The sequence below is a fragment of the Malurus melanocephalus genome, unplaced genomic scaffold, assembly GCF_030028575.1.
Source record: "Malurus melanocephalus ecotype Western Australia unplaced genomic scaffold, MMel_1.1 scaffold_23, whole genome shotgun sequence".
Taxonomy (NCBI): domain Eukaryota; kingdom Metazoa; phylum Chordata; class Aves; order Passeriformes; family Maluridae; genus Malurus; species Malurus melanocephalus.
In genome coordinates this window covers 3,543,038-3,564,323 of record NW_026623255.1, presented here as the reverse complement: position 1 = coordinate 3,564,323, position 21,286 = coordinate 3,543,038, and the positions used below count along the sequence as shown (strand labels likewise).

Here is a 21,286-nt window from a genome sequence, read left to right as displayed (position 1 = left end):
AGGCATCGATCCCAAAAGGTATCAGGTTGTAAATGAGGTTCTGTAAATGAGCATCAGGAGCAAAGCCAAACCAGAGATACCTTGACTGATGACCATTACAAATGTGAACTGCATAGGCCTGTTATTTCCAGTTCCTGGATAAAGTATATGAATTTTCCCTCTAGTTACATCCATGTCTTCTGTCTCTTTCACTGATTCACCAGTAACTCTGTTACAAATAAATGACAGCCTCTTCTAGTGGCAGCATTTCTAGCATATTTTACCATGCAGGGAAAATATGTCTATATCCAAAAAGATGGACAGTCTGTGTGGTTATTGTAATTATGATGGCTCAGGTAAAAAAAACAATAACATTAATTTAAAGAAATGCATCTCTAGGAAAGTGATACTGACTCACAAGCACCCACAGAAGAAAGAATTAGATTATCKCAATTCCATGGAGCCCAAGTTAGATTAAGTTCACTAAGCCAGTCCAGCAGCAYTAGCATGAAATCAGTGTAAGAGCCATGAATAGCACACTGAAAAGTGTTCTCTAAAAAGTTGCTCAGAAAGAGAGAGAGGAGGCATCTTATGCCAGCAGAGGAGCAGCCCTTCAGTAATTTTCCAGGTGTGATTGCCAGCAAGGACCAGAAGCACACACCCCTCTGCTGGCATTTGCTCGACGCAGAGACCTACCAGTAAAGCAGCTGCAAAGATGTTTCAGTTGATTTTCTATGTTCTTTCTTCTTCAAAACCAGGAGTTTTGAAAAACAGAAGGTTCAGAACCTTAAAACCATGAAKCAGGCACGTTTGCCAGGCTGGGTACATGTGAGAGAGTGAACACAGACTCAAGACAGGAGTTATTTCTTCACCTGAGGCTTTCCAATGGCAGGGAAGTGAGTGGGCTGTGCAGAGCCCATTTACAGGAAAGTCTCCAGCACTGGGCAGCTCTGTAACACCATAACTCTGTAACAGCTGTGTCTTCTTGTTTCCCCTTTCTTTTCCACCCAAATGGGGCTGTGAGCTGTCACTCAGGTCAGTACAGCAGTGTAATGTTGGCACTTGGAACACGTGCACCGCAGAAAATCCCAGYTCCTTCATTTTCTGAGAAAACTGTTAATAGGTCTGCCTCTCTCACTGAGGCACACTAACAAGTTCCTGTCTAAACTGTCATTAATGTTTTCACAGAGATTTCCACACTAAAATAGGCGGCACTTCTCAGGGAAATGCTGTGCCCAGGACTTACAGGGGAAGCACTGAGACTTTGCATTCTGGAAAATAACTAAATAGTCTTTGGGATCAAGTTTTTAAGCTCTGTTTCCCCCTGTTCTCCCAGTAGAAACCCCATGGGATATCCACACACAGAAATATACAGAAAGTATGATAGAGAAAATGGGAAGGTGGAAAAAGTGTGTCTAGACAGAAGTGATGTACTCAGAGAGCTGGACTGAAAGAATGTTCTTTGCAGCATTGTTCAGAACGGATGTGAATGAAGCACAGTTATTATTGGCCAAGGRCAGAGAAAAGACCACTGATCTCATTGGGATAAAATGGTGAAGGGAACACTTGGGAAAAGTTTAGATTTATATAGATATGTAACTGACTGAGTCTTTGAGACATTTATGATAAAGAAGTTATAAAATTTAGTCTGCATATGAGACTATAGAGACCAATGTGAGCTGATCATGTTTCAGATTAAGGGACTGAGTAAAAGACAGAGATGTTACTGATCAGAACAAATGTGGGTGCTCCATGCTAGACAGTGTAATATCTGTTCATCAGCCATGGGGTAGTTCAGAATATGAGTCTGGATAAGTGAAAAGACATGGGTAAGTGTACTAYATAAAAATATGTAGGGCAAGAGAGAGCTGCACAGAAGAATGAGGAGTGCTATTTCAAACAATGGTATTTTTTCTCAGTGGGGAGTAAAAGCCAGGAGCAAAAACATACTCAGATGGATTTACTGTAAATGCAGTGTACCATCAAAATATATTTACAGCTCAGTTAAGTTTTTGCTGTTAGTTTTCCCATCAATKCTTTTGACTCTTATGATGTTCTGAATTTAGTTCAGCTTTGCTACTTTTCTAAAGGGAAGTCACAGAAAACAGAGCTGCAAGAAGCTGCAGAAGGCCATATAGATTTTTCTTAATATCTAAGAAAAATTTAACTTAAATTGTCTGCCAGTTTCAATTAATTAAGGAACCTTCAAACAGCCTTTCATATGTCTTATTTCAGAGATGATATTATTTGGGAAAGGGTAATTTTTCCAAGAAAAAAAAGGAGCAGTAGTCTGTGGACATGATTCTAAGTAGTGGAAAAGAACATTTTAAAATTACTAGTATATGAAAAAAGGTAATTTTATTTCACACTAAATCATTTTAARCAATACCTCTCTATCTTCATATCCTGCTCAATGCAGTGAAACTGTTCATGATAAAGACTGAACCCTAAATAAAGGATAAAAGAGAGGTCTGGGTATCTACTTGCTTACCTTTTTGTTAGAGGACTCATAATGTTCCTTTCTAAKTCTTTTCCAGAGCTGGAAAACAAACTGCTTATTCCTAACTACAATTGGCCTCTCTTCATGATTTCTCTTTTCACTTTTGCAGTCATTGCTCCCCTTTCTTCCATTTCACTGCATTTTGTTGTTCCTCAACTTCCTTTTTCCTGTACTGTTATTTTTGGTTGCAGCTGYTGCAGTGCCATCTTGAAGAAGGCTGGTACCAAAACTGATACCGTCTTTTGACGACTGTAAAATTGGTATCTGTTATAATCTCTCTACCACCTGAATCACATWTCCACAGGTTTTCTTAGTGTCATCAGCTCCATCATTCCTGAGAAATGGGACAGACAAGGAAGGTGATCATTTCAGAGGAAAAGGAGGGAARTAGCTGGGAAAATACCATTAATCCRCAGAAAAGGGCCAACCCTATCAGATTAATCTCGTGCTCTACAAAGAGCAGTGCAGGGTAATATACTCAGGATGCTGGCAAGSAGACAGGCATCTGTATTTTGGACTAATGAAGTCCTATTAAGATCTATGTRCTTGGAAACGTTCCTGGAGTGCTGCAGCTAAGCGTGGATCACGGCAGCTCAGCCATCATTCAGCAGAACCCCGGCTCAGATGCAATAAGGCAGTTTTCCTAAGCAGATGTGTCTGAGACCTCAAGGGCATCAAAGTGCCTGAGATTCCTAACTACTCTGACAATCTGGCAGCAGACCTGTTTGGCACAGGGCACCAAAAAGTCAGTAGCAAGCTTTTGAGTTGTTTCTCCCTTCCCAACACCATATTGCTCAATGTCTTTCAGTGAGATGCAAAAAAAAAAAAAAAAAAAGAAAAAGGAAGGGGTCAGGCTGAGAAGGGAATGTGATAAAGAGCTGGTTGTGGCCTTCTGTACTGTTGTCACTTGACACAGCAGCTTCCTAGAGATAGTGCAATTATGGGAGATGAGTCTCCAGTGGGTCTGGAGTGAAATGTCCCGTGGGCAGTGGACTAAATAAATAGTCATTACCACTCTCTGCAGGCTCAAGAGAACACAGATATCTGGGCACACCACCCAAGCCAGCCCCGAGGGGGGATTATGAGTCACAAATACTCTTTCWGCACTGATAGTGTGCTAACTTCTAAGAAATGAACATATGTTTCCTTMTCTARTATCCACATACAGATGCTGATTTTSTGGGTGGTCTCAGAGTCTAGCAGCCTTTCTGGAGAAAGGCTTTTACCACTTCTTTACACAAAGAACTGGCTTCAAGGGCAGCTTAAAGGCAKTTCTAAATCTMAAAACTTTWAAAAAGCAGACMAAAAAAAARGAGTATTTTTAGGTTATTGTCACAGCTGTGGCAAAACACTATAGGAAATCTTTATGTTGGAGTTTATCTGCATTATTTATTGTTTTCTGTCAGCTTTGCTGACATTTACTTCTCCACTCTTTCAGTCAATATGAGTTATGAGGACAAAGGACATGTCTAGTGCACAAGGACACTTACATGAATCTGTGAACTTGTTCCATGTTATGAGCATATTTCCTTCTTTTCTTTCTTTAAAACTTTTATTGAAAACTGCAACTACTCATCAGAATTACATTTCTTTTTTATATTGAAATATGAACCATTAAGAAAAATATTTAAAAAAAAAAATCCGAGTTCCTTTTCTGCAGGGTCAGCACTTTACCATTCCCTAAAAAATATGGTATTTTCAAATCTTTCAGTTCTCATTATCCATTTCATTTTACTGTGTCAAAAAAGAGAAGAATTTTGTCTCAGACCRTTCAATGCTATTAGGAATGAAAAATCCTTTCTCTAATGAAAAATCATGTTCTGCTTTATCATGGTTATTCTATACTGTTCTTTAATACAGTTCACATGGAGCAGTAGTACTGACGCAATTAAGGAAGCTGTTGAAGCGAAGGTTACCAGGGAAAAGAGTACAGCAGCACTGTATCTTTTCCTTGCCACTAGCCCAGRCCTTCATCAAAAGTGAGACAGAAAAATTGGAATGGGGAGGACTTRGAGGAGGAGCAGGAGCAGCAGCGTGACTGGCTATTCCAGGCAGACCATGAGTAAGATCATGAGTCAATGAGAATGCACACAATTTGAGGTACAAATTCCCTCCTTTCCTAAACACTGTGTGATTTCCTACCCCAGGAAAAAGTCTAAGTGCTTGATTTGTATGAATTTTAGTGACAGCAAAAAAGTGGAAGAAACCATAGTTAACATTCAAGAGACGTAATGCAAACGTGCCAAGTGATAAGTTCCCTGACTTGCTGTCTTTCACTGTATTTGAATCCTGCATAAACTCAAAGATCTTTCTGCGGTGTATGACAACAAATATTTGTTGGTCAACAGATGACCCCTGCTGGTGTGAAAAATAMAGAAAAGGAACATGCCAAACAAATTCTACTAAGAAAAACCACTTCCTATTTATTATTTTTCCAGCCTCCTTTGTGCRTACTTGCTTTTGGTTTGTACTTCATTTGGATTAATCACATCACTCTATCAGGACTGTATCTCTTCAGCCTGTTTGCCAAAGGAAAGGATGTTGTTGTTGTTTCTTATACTTCCATCCCTGATCGACCACACACTATTTATTTATCTATAGCATCTTCTCATCTCTGCCCCATGTGTCCAAAAATCTCCCTTTGATCATTTTCAAACAATCTCCTGGTGATCTCATTTCACTGTCTGTTTATTTGGAATAAGTGATTATACTAGCAGATTCTMTTTTCTGTGCCTCTGCACAATTGATGTTATCAGATTCTTTTTCAGTAATGCCATCATTATTATTATGCATTTTTTCCTGTTTTCTCCTACCCATTTGACCTTGACCTAACTTGAACCAAAAACTAACTTTTACAAGAGTTCACAAAAAATTTACATTATTTGTCCAGCATACCCACTATATACCTCTATCCACGATCCCTWTCTCTTGTCAAGAGCAGTCCTGTCTATTTTTTAATTTATATTGTCATCAGAGTTCTTCATACTTGTACTGCCTTCTCTGGGCAATTCACTCCATAACTCTAGTCCTCTCACCGAGGATGAGAATGTAAGGAAAGGGGTTAAATGAGGCATTCACATCAATATGCTGGTAAGGCAACTTTCTAGTRCTCCTTTATTGAATTGTGCCCTGTCACACTAACAATTCAGATCAGATGTACATCTGAAATCACAAGGTGCATTTTACATTTCATTTACATTTAATTTRAAAATTACTTTTCTTTAGCACACACTGCCATTTCTAGAAATCATGCATTCAGCTCTTTGTGTTGCTCTTTGTGTATTGTGACTCTCTTGGGWAGCCAGGAACAAACATCTTTCTATGCATATTTAATTATTAATTATTAATTATTAAATTGTCCAAGACAGGTATTTCTGATGTAAGCCCACTGGAGCTGCRCAACAGTGTGCTGTCACCTCTTTTTTGGGAGATTCTACATTCAGCATTCAGCTGCTGGGAAAGTTCTGCCTGCAGCTCTGCCCCAACCCTCCTTCTACTGGTCAGCAGCTTTTGTGCCAGTTCAGCTYTTGTCCCTAAAAGAGAGCAAAATTTTTTWAAAACACCCTTATTTACCTCATATAACTGCAAAAAATCTTGTCACTTTGGATTACATTTTATCTTGCCTTCCAGCTTCTTAAGTTTAAAAGTATGTGTTCCTTACAGAAAACTTTGTGCACCTTATAATATGTCCCAGAATTTTCATTTCTTCCCTTTCATTTCTTCTTTCCATTTCATTTAAGTGTTTCCATGTTAGCCTCCTACAACATTTTTGCCATAGGGACCTTCACCTTAATCACATTCTGGTTGTATTAACTCTGTGTCTTAAACAGAAAAGTTTTTTTCAGTCCTCTCCTCTGGCACAGTCCTCTCAGTACATCCATTGCAAGATGTAGCTTTTTCTGGAGTCAAGATATTTCTCTACACTTTTTTCAGGAAAAAAATGTCATCTAGGAAAGTTGTATTGAGGCCACCTCTCTGGAATAAAACTCCTTCCATGGCTTTTAAATTAGATGCCAAAAGTGAAAACAAAAATGAAATGAACAAATAMAAAATGTTATATTTACATTTCTAATGTGTGCGTAACCCTTGTCCTTCTGTGGAAAAGTTTCCTGTACTTAAGTACATGCAAATATAGAGCTGGAACTGGTTTGGGTTTGGSCTTTTTTTGGTTGATTTATTTGCTTGGTTTGTGTTTGTTTTGTAGTTTGTTTGGTTTGTTTTTTTTAATTGACTCTTACTTCAAACATTAATATTGAGGTCATGAGGTTTTGTGGAATCTATTTYAGGAAACAACTTTCATTTATTTGATTTTGTTGTGGCCTAATGACCTCCACAGCCTCACTAAGGCTTGCAGGCAGGACTGAACAGGGGTCCAACAGCATGTGTAAAGGGAAATCACTTTTCATTTCATGTAGAGAGGGCTGCAAATGTTCATGTTTTCAGAGATATAAGTTCAGAACCGATTGTTGTAGCACTGTTGGGGATTTAAACCCATTTTTTTTCTTTTCCTGGCCAATGCACCAAAAAATGTCATGGTTTGAACTGGGCTGAAAGCCAAAAAGCACCCAATGACATTCTCTCCCTCCCATCGGAGAGGCAGAAGGGAGAGCAAAAGCTCAATTAACATGAAAATTTATGGCTTTCAGATAAGATAACATAATTGAGAGAAAGATATGCATATGCTCCAGAAAATGATCAGACAGGCTGAAAAACTTAAGTTGCAAAATAGATTTATTACTAAAAACTGCTAAGAATACTACTGCACTGGGGAGGGGAACAAAGAATTTACAAGGAGAAGAAAAATAAAAACGGACATTTTAGGACACCTGTTATCCTTTCTGGGACCCATCTCTTTCTCAGGTCGTCCCTCTCCATCCCCCATGACTTCCCACACACAYAGGGGACAGGAATGAAAGCCTAACTCATTACAGTTGTTGTCCAGCATCATAGGAGAAGCATTCTTACAGCTCCAWGCTGTGGAAGTTCTTTTCCCAAGAAACAGTCAGTGTATAACTGCTGGTGGCGAGGGAGTGTTTTCTTTACCTCGTGGGAGAAAGGAAAAACCATTCTCCAAGGCTGACTGTGTTATTTTGGCATTATTTCTATCTCAAATCTCCTGGCAGAACACAGCTTCTTCTAAGCATCCACTTGCATCAGACGTGGGTTTGGGGGTGGGGGAACCTCTTCCCTCGCAGAACACAATTTCTTCTAAGCATCAACTCRCTTCAGACATGAGGGGGAGCCAGGCCTCTTCCCCCCTTTTTGGCTTATCAAAGTCCTCAAAGGCCAGGTTTTTCTCAGAGCAAGGTTGCTCTCTTTTCTATACAGGTCTCCCATTGAAGAAATAGTGCTTTTGAGAACAGCTTGTTTTCTCCATGTCCGAGCACCACAGCACAGCACCGTCTTCTTCTTACTGTGATCTTGGGTCTCCATTTTTTCTTACATCTCCTCACCCTCCTGCTCTGTTTTTCCCCAGTGCATGATACTAAAACTAAGTACTAACAACCTAAAAACCACATGGTGGCCGCACCTATCTTGCGTTTAAATTCTTCTTAAGTACAAGACCATTCCTCATCCCAGAGGTGTAACCAACCTGTGCAATTGGCCCAGGCCTGATGATCAGCCTGTCCATCACCCTCAGAGCCACAATGGATTGGCTCTAAAAGACAGGGGGTAGGGCTCCTTTTGCTGGAGAAGGAGAAAGCTTCTAGAACTTGCTTACAGGAGCCATCTTTGTGGTTTCTTGGTCCCATCCCCCCAGCAACAAAAATCAGACTGAGTAGAACTAGGACAAGCACTGAAGTGGAACTTTCATTTAGAGGGAGCAGCACTGAAAGATTTAAAACTTAGAATGTATGAACATTTATGCTCATCATCTTCATGTCCATCTCTTTCATCTTTTTTTATCATCATCATCATCATCATCATCATCACCATCATCATCATCATCAAGTCCTTCTCTTTCATATATCTTAATTAGTTAAAAGAAGAATCAACAGTGACATATCAATATAAAGTTATAGTATCTGTGCATTTTTTTTTAATAGCTAAGCTTTGCATGTTTTCTGCCTTACTCAATATGTAGAATTGTGTATTTATATATGGTTTTTATAGAAAAAATGTATATTACAAAAAGGCAAAAGTTTATCATTTAGTTAAAGCACTAGAAAGGAATTATTTCAGACTGAATCTCAGTGGTACTAAAGGTTTTCTCTGTGACCTTGAGCAAATCACTTAATCTCTCTGTACCTCTGCTCCTCATTTATTTTTAAAGGATGGTAATACTTCTTCTGTCTCTGTATTTACATGGCAAACTCCTTTTAGTCTGTGTTTTATATTATTCTTGTTGCAATAAAGATCTTATCTAAGAATTCTTATTATAGAGTCRGTTTTATCTACATAAAAAGCAATGTATTCTGCATGATAAATTCTGTATGATAGGTTATCCTGAGCTGTGACCTGGCTGTATCAGGAGTTACTATTATTATTGTCTCACCGGAAGTTTTTAGAGACCAAGTCAGACTCAGACTTTCAGCATTGCATGGCTCTTTTATTTTAACAAGAGGTGGTGGGCCAAGATTAGAAATTCTTTCTCTATAGCAGTAAAATAAATGTGCTTCAGAAAGGCTATTCAACAGCATTTGAAGGAAACCAGAGTGGAGTGACCTGAATCTGCACCTTTAAACCCAGCCAGCACTGGGGCAGGCAGGCTACCTGAGTGCTGCCTGCTGGGAAAACTCTCCAGCTTGTATTAGCTCCCAGACTGTATCCCAGATTCTCAAGAGAGCTTTCTGGGCCAAAAATTTAACATCATGAGCAGGACAAAGAAACATTTTCAGACTCTGTTTAGCAGTGGCCAGTAAAACCTTACCCTCTCACCAGCAATTCTGCTTATGTATATAGTTATATACTTACAACAATCTATCCCAGCCTTGTTTAATGCAAATACTAAGGATTGAAAAGAAGAAAATGAGCTGCAAAAAGAGATTTGCTGTAGTAAGACATAAGAAACTTGACATCAAATATTGTTCAAAATATGTTCAGCCAAAATCTGGAAAAAAATGTTTCGCTTCAAGCTACTCCATAATCCAGTAAACATTCCCTGATATAGGGACTGAGACTCTAAATCAGTAGTTCAGGTGATTGCAGCATATATTTATGATTTTTGTATAAAGAGGATCCATTTGGTGATGAAAACATTCTTTTAGTAGGTAGATGGTATGGCTTTACTTATCTTGAGCCAGTGAACGGTTTTGAACTTAATTCTCCTGTATATCTACACAAAGGCTCAGAACTGATATAGAARGAAGAACCATGTCATCTTTGACTGTGCTCTGAAAGGAGGAGCTGATCTTTTTCTTCAGTTCATGTAAGAATAAATCAGGAATCCAGCTCAGAGTCTCCTAAAGAGGTCTGCAGTCCAGAATACAAATGTAATGTCTGAGGAACTCAAACTAAAGATAATTTTACTCAGCACTTCCTTCTACCTTACCTAGGAACCTCCTGTCTGAGTCCTCTTGGCACAAGGTCATGTCTTTTTACTCGTGCCTGCCTCATAACTAAAGTACTTGAAGCAATGCTCATTTATGGGGTTTAGACAGTCTCAGGAGCAGATCAGAAAAATAAATTTAAATATATATTTTCATATTGTTAAAAACTGGGGATATAGGCATGCGTTTTTCAGGGATGCCAGTTTGTGTACCATCAGGTCTTAAAGTGACAGGCAAGGCTGGCATGAATCAGGACATGTTTTTTGGAATTTCTCTCCAACAATCATAGACAGCGTGAACRTGCCAGTTACTGCTGCCTTACTTGACATCAGGGCATTTAAATCTCTGCTGATATCCAGCTCTGTCTGATTCTGAAAGGCTTAAAATTTAAACATATTTACCTAAAAAGAGATCCTATTACAATATGRACTTCTACAGCCCAGCCCCACAGTGTGTCTGTCAGACAGCCCTGGTGGCTGCAGCTGAGCTGTCCCTTCCAGGATAATCACCCTACCMCAGACACCTTCCCACGTGGGACAGAAAACCAGTAGCAGACAAAAGCAGTTTAACTACTTGTCTTCCAGTTTTGCAAAAATTTTGCAAGTGTGGCTTAATCAACTGCAACACCTGATTAAACATTACCCTGCATATTGCCTTCTGGTGAGTGTTTTGTGTGTTTTGTCTCTGCAGACTGAAGAAGTCCTGAAGATTGATGGAGGGCCATGCTATTCAAACAGCAGGCGTTGCTGAGACAGAAGCTCTTTGTGCTAGGCAGCCTTGCTATTGGAAGTCTCCTATATCTAGTTGCCAGAGTTGGGAGTTTGGATAGGTAAGTCATTAAGTAGCTGCTCTCATATTCAGAAAGGGCTAAGATTGTCTGAGCTTTTGCTTCAAGGGTCTGATTTCTTTCAATCTTTGTCTTTTGGTTTGCTTTTTTTTTATTTTTTTTTTCTCTGTGTGTGTGTGTCTACTCATGTATAGAAAGACAGAAAGAATGGATATTTTAATAGTGGTTTTCATTATTTATTCTTACCCTTTGGAGAAGAGAGTGGGAAAATAGTCACAGTTAACCCTGTCAAAGTTTTTTCTGTCTGTCCATTTGTATTCTGAGCACACTGACACTTGTTTTCAGAGAAGAAGTAAACCAGCATCCAGTAAAAATGTCATTACAGTAGCTCATTTTGCCTGTGTACATCTGTGTGTTGACCTCTAGTTTCAGCAAAACAGTTATGATGCATTTATACATCTCCTTTTCTATATTTGTGAGTAAGCAATTAATGTGCWACAGTGGTAGTTAAAATTAAGTATGAGCCTGCAGAGCAGCTCGTCAAGTTTTGAATACTATTTCATTTGAAAGATTGCTTCAGGGTTTGAGAATTTTAACTATGTTAATTAGCTGGTATTTTCTGTAGCTGAATGTGCTAAATAAGTGGGTTTTCTCTGCAAATGATTTCCTGGAGAGTAGTAGAAAATAYAGCAGAGAAAATCAAAGAGTGTTTGGCACTTCTGACCAGGCTGAGTTTTGACTGGTTTTTGACAGTGCAACAGCAGTGCTACCTACACTGACACTGCTGTTTCTGTCAGCTTTGAAATGGCCTGGGATTGCTGTGGTAGGTGCTGCGCAAAAGTACAACATGTTAAAAAAAAAAAAAAAAAAAAAGGAAGAAAAGCTGTTTCAAAAAAAATGAATGAAAAAAGCACTGCACTCTTTCCAGGAGCTTGCAATCACTTTCCAACAGTTAGTTCCACATTAGTGTCCTTCTTTTAAATGATGGAACATATTAGTTGACTTCAAAATTGTAACATGAGGCTGTGTGACTGTGATGTGCGTGGAATGTGAAAACRTAGCTTCCTGCTGTCCATTGCTAGGTAATGGTGGGCTCTGTCACTGGTCRCTGGGGGCCTTCTTCAACTCCTCAAATCCACTCCAAAAGAAGAAGGGGATCATTTACTCAGCCAGGACCAAGTGCATTACAAATCAAGCCCCAAAACTTATATCTTCTTTCCCCTTTCCCCTGGTAGCCTAAACATCTCTGATGCTTCAGAGGTAGAAACTTCACTGAGAGTAATGTGAATCTGTAAATGGAGGCAAAAATCCTTACTGGTCCCTGCAAAAGTATATTTTATGCTCATAGGCATGAAATCTAATTAACCTTCTGCTATTATCAATGCTTGCACATCTACAGAATTTACTGATGTCCATAAAATTATCTCGCCACAGTATTTGACTCTCTGACCTCCTGCGGCAGTGAATTCTGCTGGTTTCATACATGGTGTTGCCAATGGCAGTAAAATTTGGTTTTGTTCTCTTGCATAACCCAGTGTGAAGAATATCACACTGCTGTAAGTTTGTTCTGTGTATGGACTTGTTATGAAATAGAGAGAGAAGGAAGTATTAGAAAGGACAAGACACAGATGAATTAACTAGAAACATTCTTCTGCCTCATTATTGTTGAATCTATTAGTAAAAGGATGCTGAGTGGCTTCAATAGACTTTGGAATAACTAATTGTTCAGGAAGAAATCCAGATTCATTTATGCTCAATTTATGCTGATCTAATTTGAACAAGAGACCTGGGGATGGCTCATGTTTAAAAGCCTCAGATTAGGCTCTTCAATGACTGTGTCTTGAGTTTTCTTAGGCCCGAAGGGAAATTACCACTGGTTTATCTGATTCATTGAGTCATAAACTCTGATAAGATGAGCACTTCCCTCCAGGGAMRGCCACCTTCCCTCAGCTCCTGAGTGCATGGAGCTGCTTCATGCAGCTCAAATGTGGAAGCTCAAATAGATTCTGTGGCAATTCTGGGAATATCTGGATGAGTCTTGGAGTTACCTGACTCCCTGACTGGCAGTACCTGGAGCCTCCACACACGATTTCCATGCTACAGACTTCTGCTGGAACCAGGCTTATAATATTTGGCTGCTGTGACACCTCCATTGAAAGAAAATTAGCAAGTACTCCGGATCAGGAGAGACAGCTCATTAAGATTGCCCAGACCTWCTTCAGCTGTTTTGAATTTTTTCAGAAATACAGTTCTTAGAGATGAATTGTTTTATGGCAGATTTTCTCAAGATGAATAATTGTGCAGTTTTACTGTAGCAGCTCGAGAAATTGCCCGTTTAGGGAGCACAACTCAGTGATATAATAAATGTCATATACTCTTTCCTAGCAAAGAACTATTATTTAATGGGAAAATAACTCAGACAATTAAGAATATTAGTGTGTTACAACATAAGAGTTAACGGTTACATCTAGGATTAAACTATAAGGCTATACCTTTCACCCACCATTGCCAAGATCTTTCAAAAGTTACTTTTTTTGTTGTTTGGAGAGAGTAGAGGCAGTGGGAAAGGGTGAAAAAAACCTGAAATGTTAAGGCTGAGGAAGGACTTCTAACAACATCCAATCTTTTCCCTTAGGCTAGAGGATATCTTAAGTATTTATTTACTTTTAAAGGAAACCACCCTGTTTGGCAAGCTGTTGTGTTACACTGAAGGCAGTGCTAGCTGTCTTTTTGAGCAAGAGATAAAATTAGTTGAAATGGGTCTGGAACTGCTGTTGTGGAATCCTCTTTGCTTGAAAACAAATAACAAATACACAGAAGGAGAGGGAAGAGAACAGAGACAGCAATTGCAGCTTCTGTTTCTTATGCTTTTAACTGCCACCTTTATGATGCATTAAGACTCTCACCAGCCACACCACAGTCTAACCACATTATAATATTGTTATGACATTTCTTCCTCTTATTTTTTTYCCCATATGGGCAGGTTTGCATCAGCATTTCAATGATTCATTCTTTGCCACCAAGTCAGGCTTATTCAGTAAATGCCACAGAGCAAAAGGATAGAAAAATCTAGGAATCTGAGAAAGGAACAACAGGAACTCACTTCTCCTCACAGTTTCTAATTAGTCTGCAGGACTTAGCTAGAGCTCCTGTGAACCCAGCAATGTCATATGGATTGTTTCTCCAGCTCTGTCTGGACAGGCTATATCTCTCAGCATCTGGATAATCAAGGAAACAGCTAGCAGGTCAGCCATGGGGATCAAACTAACTGTGTCCCAACTATCCATTGTCCTAGCATCAGTGTCAAATTAGAGACCCCAACAAGCAGTGATGGATGGAAAAGCTGCAAAGAAATAAATAATTATGTCCTGAAAACAGGGTTTGAATAATATATAGTAAATGAGTGARGGCCCACATGCTGAGAAACTAGAATAAATATTGAATACCCAAACAGCTATTAATGAGCATTGCCCATCTGCTATGCTGGCTAAGGCAGGGGTCCTGTGAAAAATAATAGCATGCGGTCATGTAATTTAAGAACTGGATCATAATATATGTGCACAGCAAGCTCACACTAAAATTGCCTAGGCAACCTTTGTTCTTGCATATCCTTAATTTTGGAGAGCATGGCTCCACAAAGTTAATAATAATATTTTTGTAGGAYCTTGGAAGCTCGCTCTACACACCAGTTTAATCTTCAGGGAAATAGTGGCCTGTATAATGTCCATAGCATTGATTTGAGAGTAGAGATGAGAGTTTATTCAAGTTTCTGTAGTRGCAAAGTTTTAATGTTTTTCTTACTGAACTACTTCTTGGATCTACTGGCATCAGATATACGAATGAAGAATTAGAGAAGTGGAAAGAGGGGAAATAATTGGATCTGAATATAAAAGAATAGCACAAAATTGCAGTTGCAAAAGAAGAAATAAAAAGGCACAAAATAAGGTCCAGTGGGAGGATACAAAAGTGATTATAAGAAAATCATTGATGTAATATACAATAAATGTATTTTTTTTAAATTCTTCTTGCCATTCGTTGTGTATCTTGCTAATCTTATCTGAATCACAACCTTGGACTTTCTGGTTCAGACTAGCAGAGGAAACACTGGATGTATTTTAAAGGAGAGGAGAAATATTGAAAGGTGGTGGCTAGAAAGCTGGTTTTCATCCTTTTTGATCCTTTGCTAAAAAAGCCAGCTCTGGACCAATGCAATGGAAAGGACAGAAAAGACTTCAGCCTAGAATAGAAAAAGAGTGGGAAAGAGATTGCTAAATGAACTGGATTTTCAGATCAAAATGACCAAATATAATTCATCTTAAAATGCTTTAAATAYTGTCAAACCCATGAAGAATGTGGAAGTTTAGGTGAGGTTCAAGAAGACCCAAGAACAGTAAACATAGTTCCTATGCTGGCAAAGAGCAGGGAGGTGTGGTTAGGAATTACCCAGTGAAATCAGAGCAAAATACCAGATTAAGTAATAAAAAAATTGCAAATTATTTCACCACTGGCAGAATAAAACAAAAGTTGGAAGAAAGAGACATCACATTACATTCAAAAAGGTTTCCAAGGGCATGATTYCCTTATAAATACAACTTGTCTTGAGAGATATCCTCTTATTTATCTTGCAGACTGCAGCCCCTCTGCCCCATTGATGGTCGTTTTGGACCCCGCAACCAGGACGAAATCCCACTGCGAGCCCTGCAGTTCAAGAGAGGTCTGCTCCATGAATTTCGAAAGGGCAATGCCACCAAGGAACAAATTCGACTGCACAATCTGGTTCAGCAGCTTCCCAAGGCCATTATCATTGGGGTGCGGAAAGGAGGCACCCGAGCACTACTGGAGATGCTGAACCTTCACCCTGCAGTGGTCAAAGCTTCTCAAGAGATTCACTTCTTTGACAATGATGAAAACTATGCCAAGGGAATTGAGTGGTACCGGAAAAAAATGCCTTTTTCTTACCCTCATCAAATAACAATTGAGAAAAGCCCCGCGTATTTTATCACTGAGGAAGTACCTGAAAGGATTTACAAAATGAACTCATCTATCAAATTATTGATCATTGTCAGGGAACCTACCACAAGAGCTATTTCTGATTACACTCAGGTGCTGGAAGGCAAGGAAAGAAAGAACAAGACTTACTACAAATTTGAGAAGCTGGCCATTGATCCTAATACCTGCGAAGTRAACACTAAATATAAGGCAGTGAGAACCAGCATCTACACAAAACACCTGGAGAGGTGGTTAAAGTACTTCCCAATTGAGCAGTTTCATATCGTGGATGGAGACAGGCTCATCACAGAACCTCTGCCAGAACTCCAGCTGGTTGAGAAGTTCCTAAATCTTCCTCCGAGGATAAGTCAGTACAATTTGTACTTCAATGCCACCAGAGGGTTTTACTGCTTGCGATTTAACATTGTCTTTAACAAGTGCCTGGCGGGTAGCAAGGGACGCATCCATCCCGAGGTGGATACTTCTGTCATTACCAAATTGCGCAAGTTCTTCCATCCTTTTAATCAAAAATTTTACCAGATCACGGGGAGGACATTTAACTGGCCCTAAACTAAACTTCATACAACACTTTCTGTTGTTCCTGAGGCATGCAATAGATGTCTCTGCTGAAATATGCACTTTTCATAGACATGGCTAGCAAAGTAACTTTTTTCATGCATACGTGTACATAATGCAGTGTGTGACCAAATATACGGTGGGATCGATTTTTTCTACAGAGTAGTAACTAACATAAATTTACTGTCAATATAGTTGCATCTTTTAAGATATAATAATAAAGGGAAAGGAGGTATTTAGGGAAACAAAGTCAGACACTGTTAAAAGGGTCAGTGTTCCTCTTGCTTAGTGAAGTGTTTATGTGACATACTTATTGATCTAARCAGAACATAGTTTATGCCATAAAAATTCTTGTCAAAAGTCTGTAAAGCTGTGAGAAAGCATAATCTTGAGGCTATTCTTAGTATGTGTATTGCTAAAGGAATACTGACACTTTAAACACAGTGCTGAATTTTTACAATGRGAGTGAATAGTACTATTTTCTTATTATTTTAAATGAATATCTTATCTCATACAAACTACATTGTTTTAGAGTTCCTGTGGTGAGTTTGCACTATTGTTTTATTGTATGGACCATAGTGTCACTTGTAGCATGTCAATCATGTGTCAAGAAAAGGTCAAATAATTTTTTCTTCTATACTCGTGTGTCGACAAAGCTAAACATGATGTACATAGTGTACAATGTTTGTAAATACTGGTTTCACACTAAGTAATTCTATTTTGTAAACTGAATATGGCTATTTAATTTATTGTGAAAATTAAATTTATTGTGGTATTTAAAAATGGAATGGATTAAAATTACCTATATGTGCAATGGCTTTTCACATTTGCTTGATGTACGTCAGTGTGGTCCCTTAGCTTAGAGAGATCATATGTGTGTGTGAGAGAAATTTGCACAGGTAAGCTGGGTTTCTAGACAGTTGAGAAAACTGATACTGAAAAATGATAAAGCAGAGTTTATTAAAAAGCTCATCCATCTAGGAATCTGACACTCGCCTCAAAGTTGCTGTTTTGTTGTGGCACTTTGCTAAAATTGATTGAGTTGCAGTAACGTGTGGGACTAATGTGTGTACAGCATGACTGTAAAAGGCTGTTGTAACCAGGCATATAAAAAAAAGCAGAGCCCTCATTAAAACCAAAATAACAGTCAGACAAACAAAATTAGAAGAAATGTTATGAGATTTCATCACCAAAAGCTGGTGATGTTTCAGAAGTCAAGGAAAACAGTTATGACATCTTTGCTTACATCTGGTAATGCATACACCTGTTCCAAAAAAACAAGCACAGTATTGTTATTACTGGGATAAACATATAGCTCGTGTTTCCATTCAATAAGTGACAAGCAATTGGTTCAGGAAATTAATATTTTCATGCATTATACATTGTGTGGCTCTTAAAGATTCATAAGAAAAAAAATAATTACAGCAAATTAAAAAGTATTTTAAAACAAGAAAAAAAAATAGAAAGTAAAAATAATCCCAACCATRTAAAAATTGATGGGGACACAAATTTTGGAAGGTGTCCAGAACATCTAAATATTCTGGGCTACAGTAGCAGAGTGGCTGGTAGTTTATATTATAATAAGATCAAGTGTTCCCTGTGGGCTGTTTATTTTGTTCAGCGATTTGGAAGCATTGGTTTTTCTAAATAAGTGGTTTTTAAAACTCTTGTGAGAGATTGCTGCTTGTCGTGCTGTATCTTTAATCATGTGTGCTTGCACTGTGAGCAATGTGCCCTTTCTTCGTGCTGCACCGGAGCCGTGCCARCACAACACGGCAGAGCATATGTGAAATTCTCTGCAGCACCTACAGTACAACTCACTGTTTTCCTGTGTGAGAGCCATTTATCTTGCCCACTTCCTGACAAAAAGACAGAGATATTTAACTTATCTAATAGTGTACAACAGGGAGTTTTTATCCAATTTARCCTTTTCATGATCTTCAGGTGGGCAGAGAGATTCCAGGCAGCTTTGGGTGATACTTTGGTTGTTACTTCATATAATCCTGGCTACAAACTGACTAAAGGCTAGATGTATTTTCAATAAAAGGGACAAATCAAAGATCAAAGGGACAAATCTTAGGTCAAAGTTACCTCCAAGCACAAGATATGCATTTGAAATGAATATCTTTCTGCATTGATCAGAAGTGTCACWGAGACTGTGATTTACCAGGCACGACTACGCACATTCCTGTTAAAGTCAGCTGGCTTAACTCCAGTTTATCATTTGCAATTTTGGAGAGATGTGGATAAATTTAGGCTATATCTTAGACAAATCTGACTGTAAAAATGTGCAGAATAGTCAGGAACAGCGGGGGAGCAAAGAGGGTTCAAAGGCATTTTAATGTATATTAAGAAGATAAAAAGAGTGGGAGACTGGTTCACTTTCACTGAGCCTTCAATGCAATGTCATCAAGTTTAACCCAGTGAAGAAAAATTTCAAAACTGATTCACAATACACAGATACAACGCATCACCCAAAGCATGCTCCTAGGTTAATGGGGGTTTTTCTTCAGTGTTCATAACCAGTTTGTGAAGACCTGACCTTATGGTATTTACCTCTTCAAGAGAAATTTTGGAATAGTTCCCTTAAACTTCTTTGCTTTGCTTCCCAGATTCTGAGTGAATCATTYCTATTTAAATTGATCATGAGTGTTCAGACTGGGAAGACCATTCTTAGTTTGAGATTATGATTGTAGAGTGAGGCACAGCTATATCAAGTTGTAGCTGTTAGCTTGTGGCATTTAAGTTCTCTAAAGACATTGCACCTTTCCTATTTTCTGTACTCTGAAATTGCAGGCTCACAGCTCTGGTAAATGTTTGGATTAAAACAGCTAATATTTCTGTACGTTTTTGTCAGATTGTTCCAGCTGCTATTTAAACTACATAGACCAACAATTTGCAGCATAAAGGATTATTGGAGATTAATTTGAAATTGCATTTTCAGAAATTAGTGTATAGGTAAAAAAGGACTGACATGAGGAGATCAGAGATTCATTTACCGTTAACCCACTATACTGCATTTTCTTCAGGAAAGCAGAATAGATATGCTGGAAATTCATTTACCCTATTTTAATAGATTTTTCGTTTTTTTTCCCCACAATGTCTAAGAAAATGAGAGAGGCAATATATTTTTAGCAATATATTTCATTATAATTATCCAAGACATTTAAAAGACAATGGCCACAAGTTGAAAACACAGGTGCACCATCTGAACATTGAGAAGAAACACTTTTTTTACAATGCAGGTGACTAAGCACTGGCATGGGTTGCCTGGAGAGGTTGCAGATTTTCCAACATTGGAAATATTSAAAAGCCATCTGCACACAATCCTGGGCAACTGKCTCTGGGTGTCTCTGCTTGAGCAAGGGGGTTGATTTTCCTTCCAACATCAACTGTGCAGTGGCCCTGTGAAGATCTTTCTGTGCCATTTAGTTCTTATTTGGTACAGCCCATTGGTTCAGTGCTATACAGAGCACAGAGGAAGCTGGAAGCACAAGGCAGTCCAGCCACTGTTCAAACCCAAGCTGCAGAAGCACTACAGGGCACATATTTACTCCCATAGTAGCTGATCTAACTCATGCTAGAAACTTGTTCAGCTCACTGGAACCCTCTGGTAAGAGAGATTTTTTGTTAATGGCAGTCCTCCAGATCACTGCTGCTAGTTTTAGTACAGACTGAGAAGACTACAGAGAGCAGAAAGTTCACAAAGGATCCTTCTTCATGAAGAAGTGATCAGGAGCTGGATGTTACAGCGAGTGGTATCTTTGATATAATGATATGGTAAAAGAAGTTTTATTGCTTCCTAACTCACTTTAAAAATGTTGCAGATTGTCTAATTAATTGAAAAAATACTTGCCACACTAGTTTATTCTTATTGAAGATTCCTGAGCAGGCTTGGTTCTCAGACTTAAAAAAGACTGTAGAAGCAAAATAAATAATGATAAATTTTACTTTTGAAAGAGCTTGTTTGCAGAGAAAACTTCAGGTAAATGATTAAAAGTGATTTTAATAGTAATCTCRGACATTTTTTGTTATTGTACCCAACAATTCCAAGACACCAACTGGTTACTTGGATATATTGCATTTAGTTTTCTATTTAATTTAGAGTCTATCATGTAAAATTTAGTTCACAGAGAAAAAAAATTAAAACTTAATAATATGGATCCATTKCTTCTCAGATTGCATTATAAAGACTTAATTTTGTTACTGAAGGCTCATGCATGTTAGTGAAATAGGGATATKCCCACGCTAACCATCATGACTACCTATAAATTGATTTTTCCTTTGTTTATGAGTTTCTTTGAGGAGATACTTTACATGTGATATTCCATAGCTCTCTGCTTACCAGCTGATGAGATCTGGCTAATCTGTTCTTTAAAGACCGATTTACYTTCTGATAACTTTGAGACAGAAATAATAAACCATCTTCAGGACAACCAGGTACCCCTAACTGTGTTTACATTTATAGAGAAAGGTTTTTCAGTCCTTTCTGCAATAGTGAACTGATGAAAGAGTAAAGCCCTTAGAGAACATCCATGTGTTATCAATCTGGATACCAGCCTTTTTCCCAGGGCTTGAATTGACAAGTGCAAGGCAAGTGCAGAAAAGACTAGAATGCCATCGTCCATCTGCTGCACCGTGCTTAGCATATGGTAAATAAGATTACCTGCTGTTCTGAGATTCTTATTAAAGCTCGCAGTAGCATGGCATGACTTTAGGAGCTGTGGTGACCAAGCTACCACACTCTTTCTGAAATGTATTTATTGTGAGATAGAAGATTTCTTAAAGATCAGCACAAGCTGTCTTTGTGACCACAGAAAAAGGTTGTGGTACAAGGAATTTAACTCTGCCGATGTCCTCGTGATTCCTACATGATTCCCTAACAAATTCCAAAATAATCTCCCCTCAGCAGCAGTGGTCACTGTTTTAGAATGCTAATGCTTCTGTGAAAGTGTCCTGATTATT

General features: G+C 38.5%; 1 protein-coding gene across 1 annotated transcript in view; it reads left to right on the top strand.

The window, feature by feature from the left end:
- The window catches only part of HS3ST5 (heparan sulfate-glucosamine 3-sulfotransferase 5), a 190,627-nt gene extending 173,356 nt beyond the window's left edge, over nt 1-17,271 (top strand). The window contains exons 3-4 of the mRNA XM_057390203.1: nt 10,660-10,798; nt 15,385-17,271. Coding sequence (XP_057246186.1) covers nt 10,692-10,798; nt 15,385-16,315 — 1,038 coding nt within the window. The 5' untranslated portion in view covers nt 10,660-10,691 and the 3' untranslated portion in view covers nt 16,316-17,271. The remainder of the gene's footprint in view (nt 1-10,659; nt 10,799-15,384) is intronic.
- Nucleotides 17,272-21,286: the final 4,015 nt, after the last annotated feature.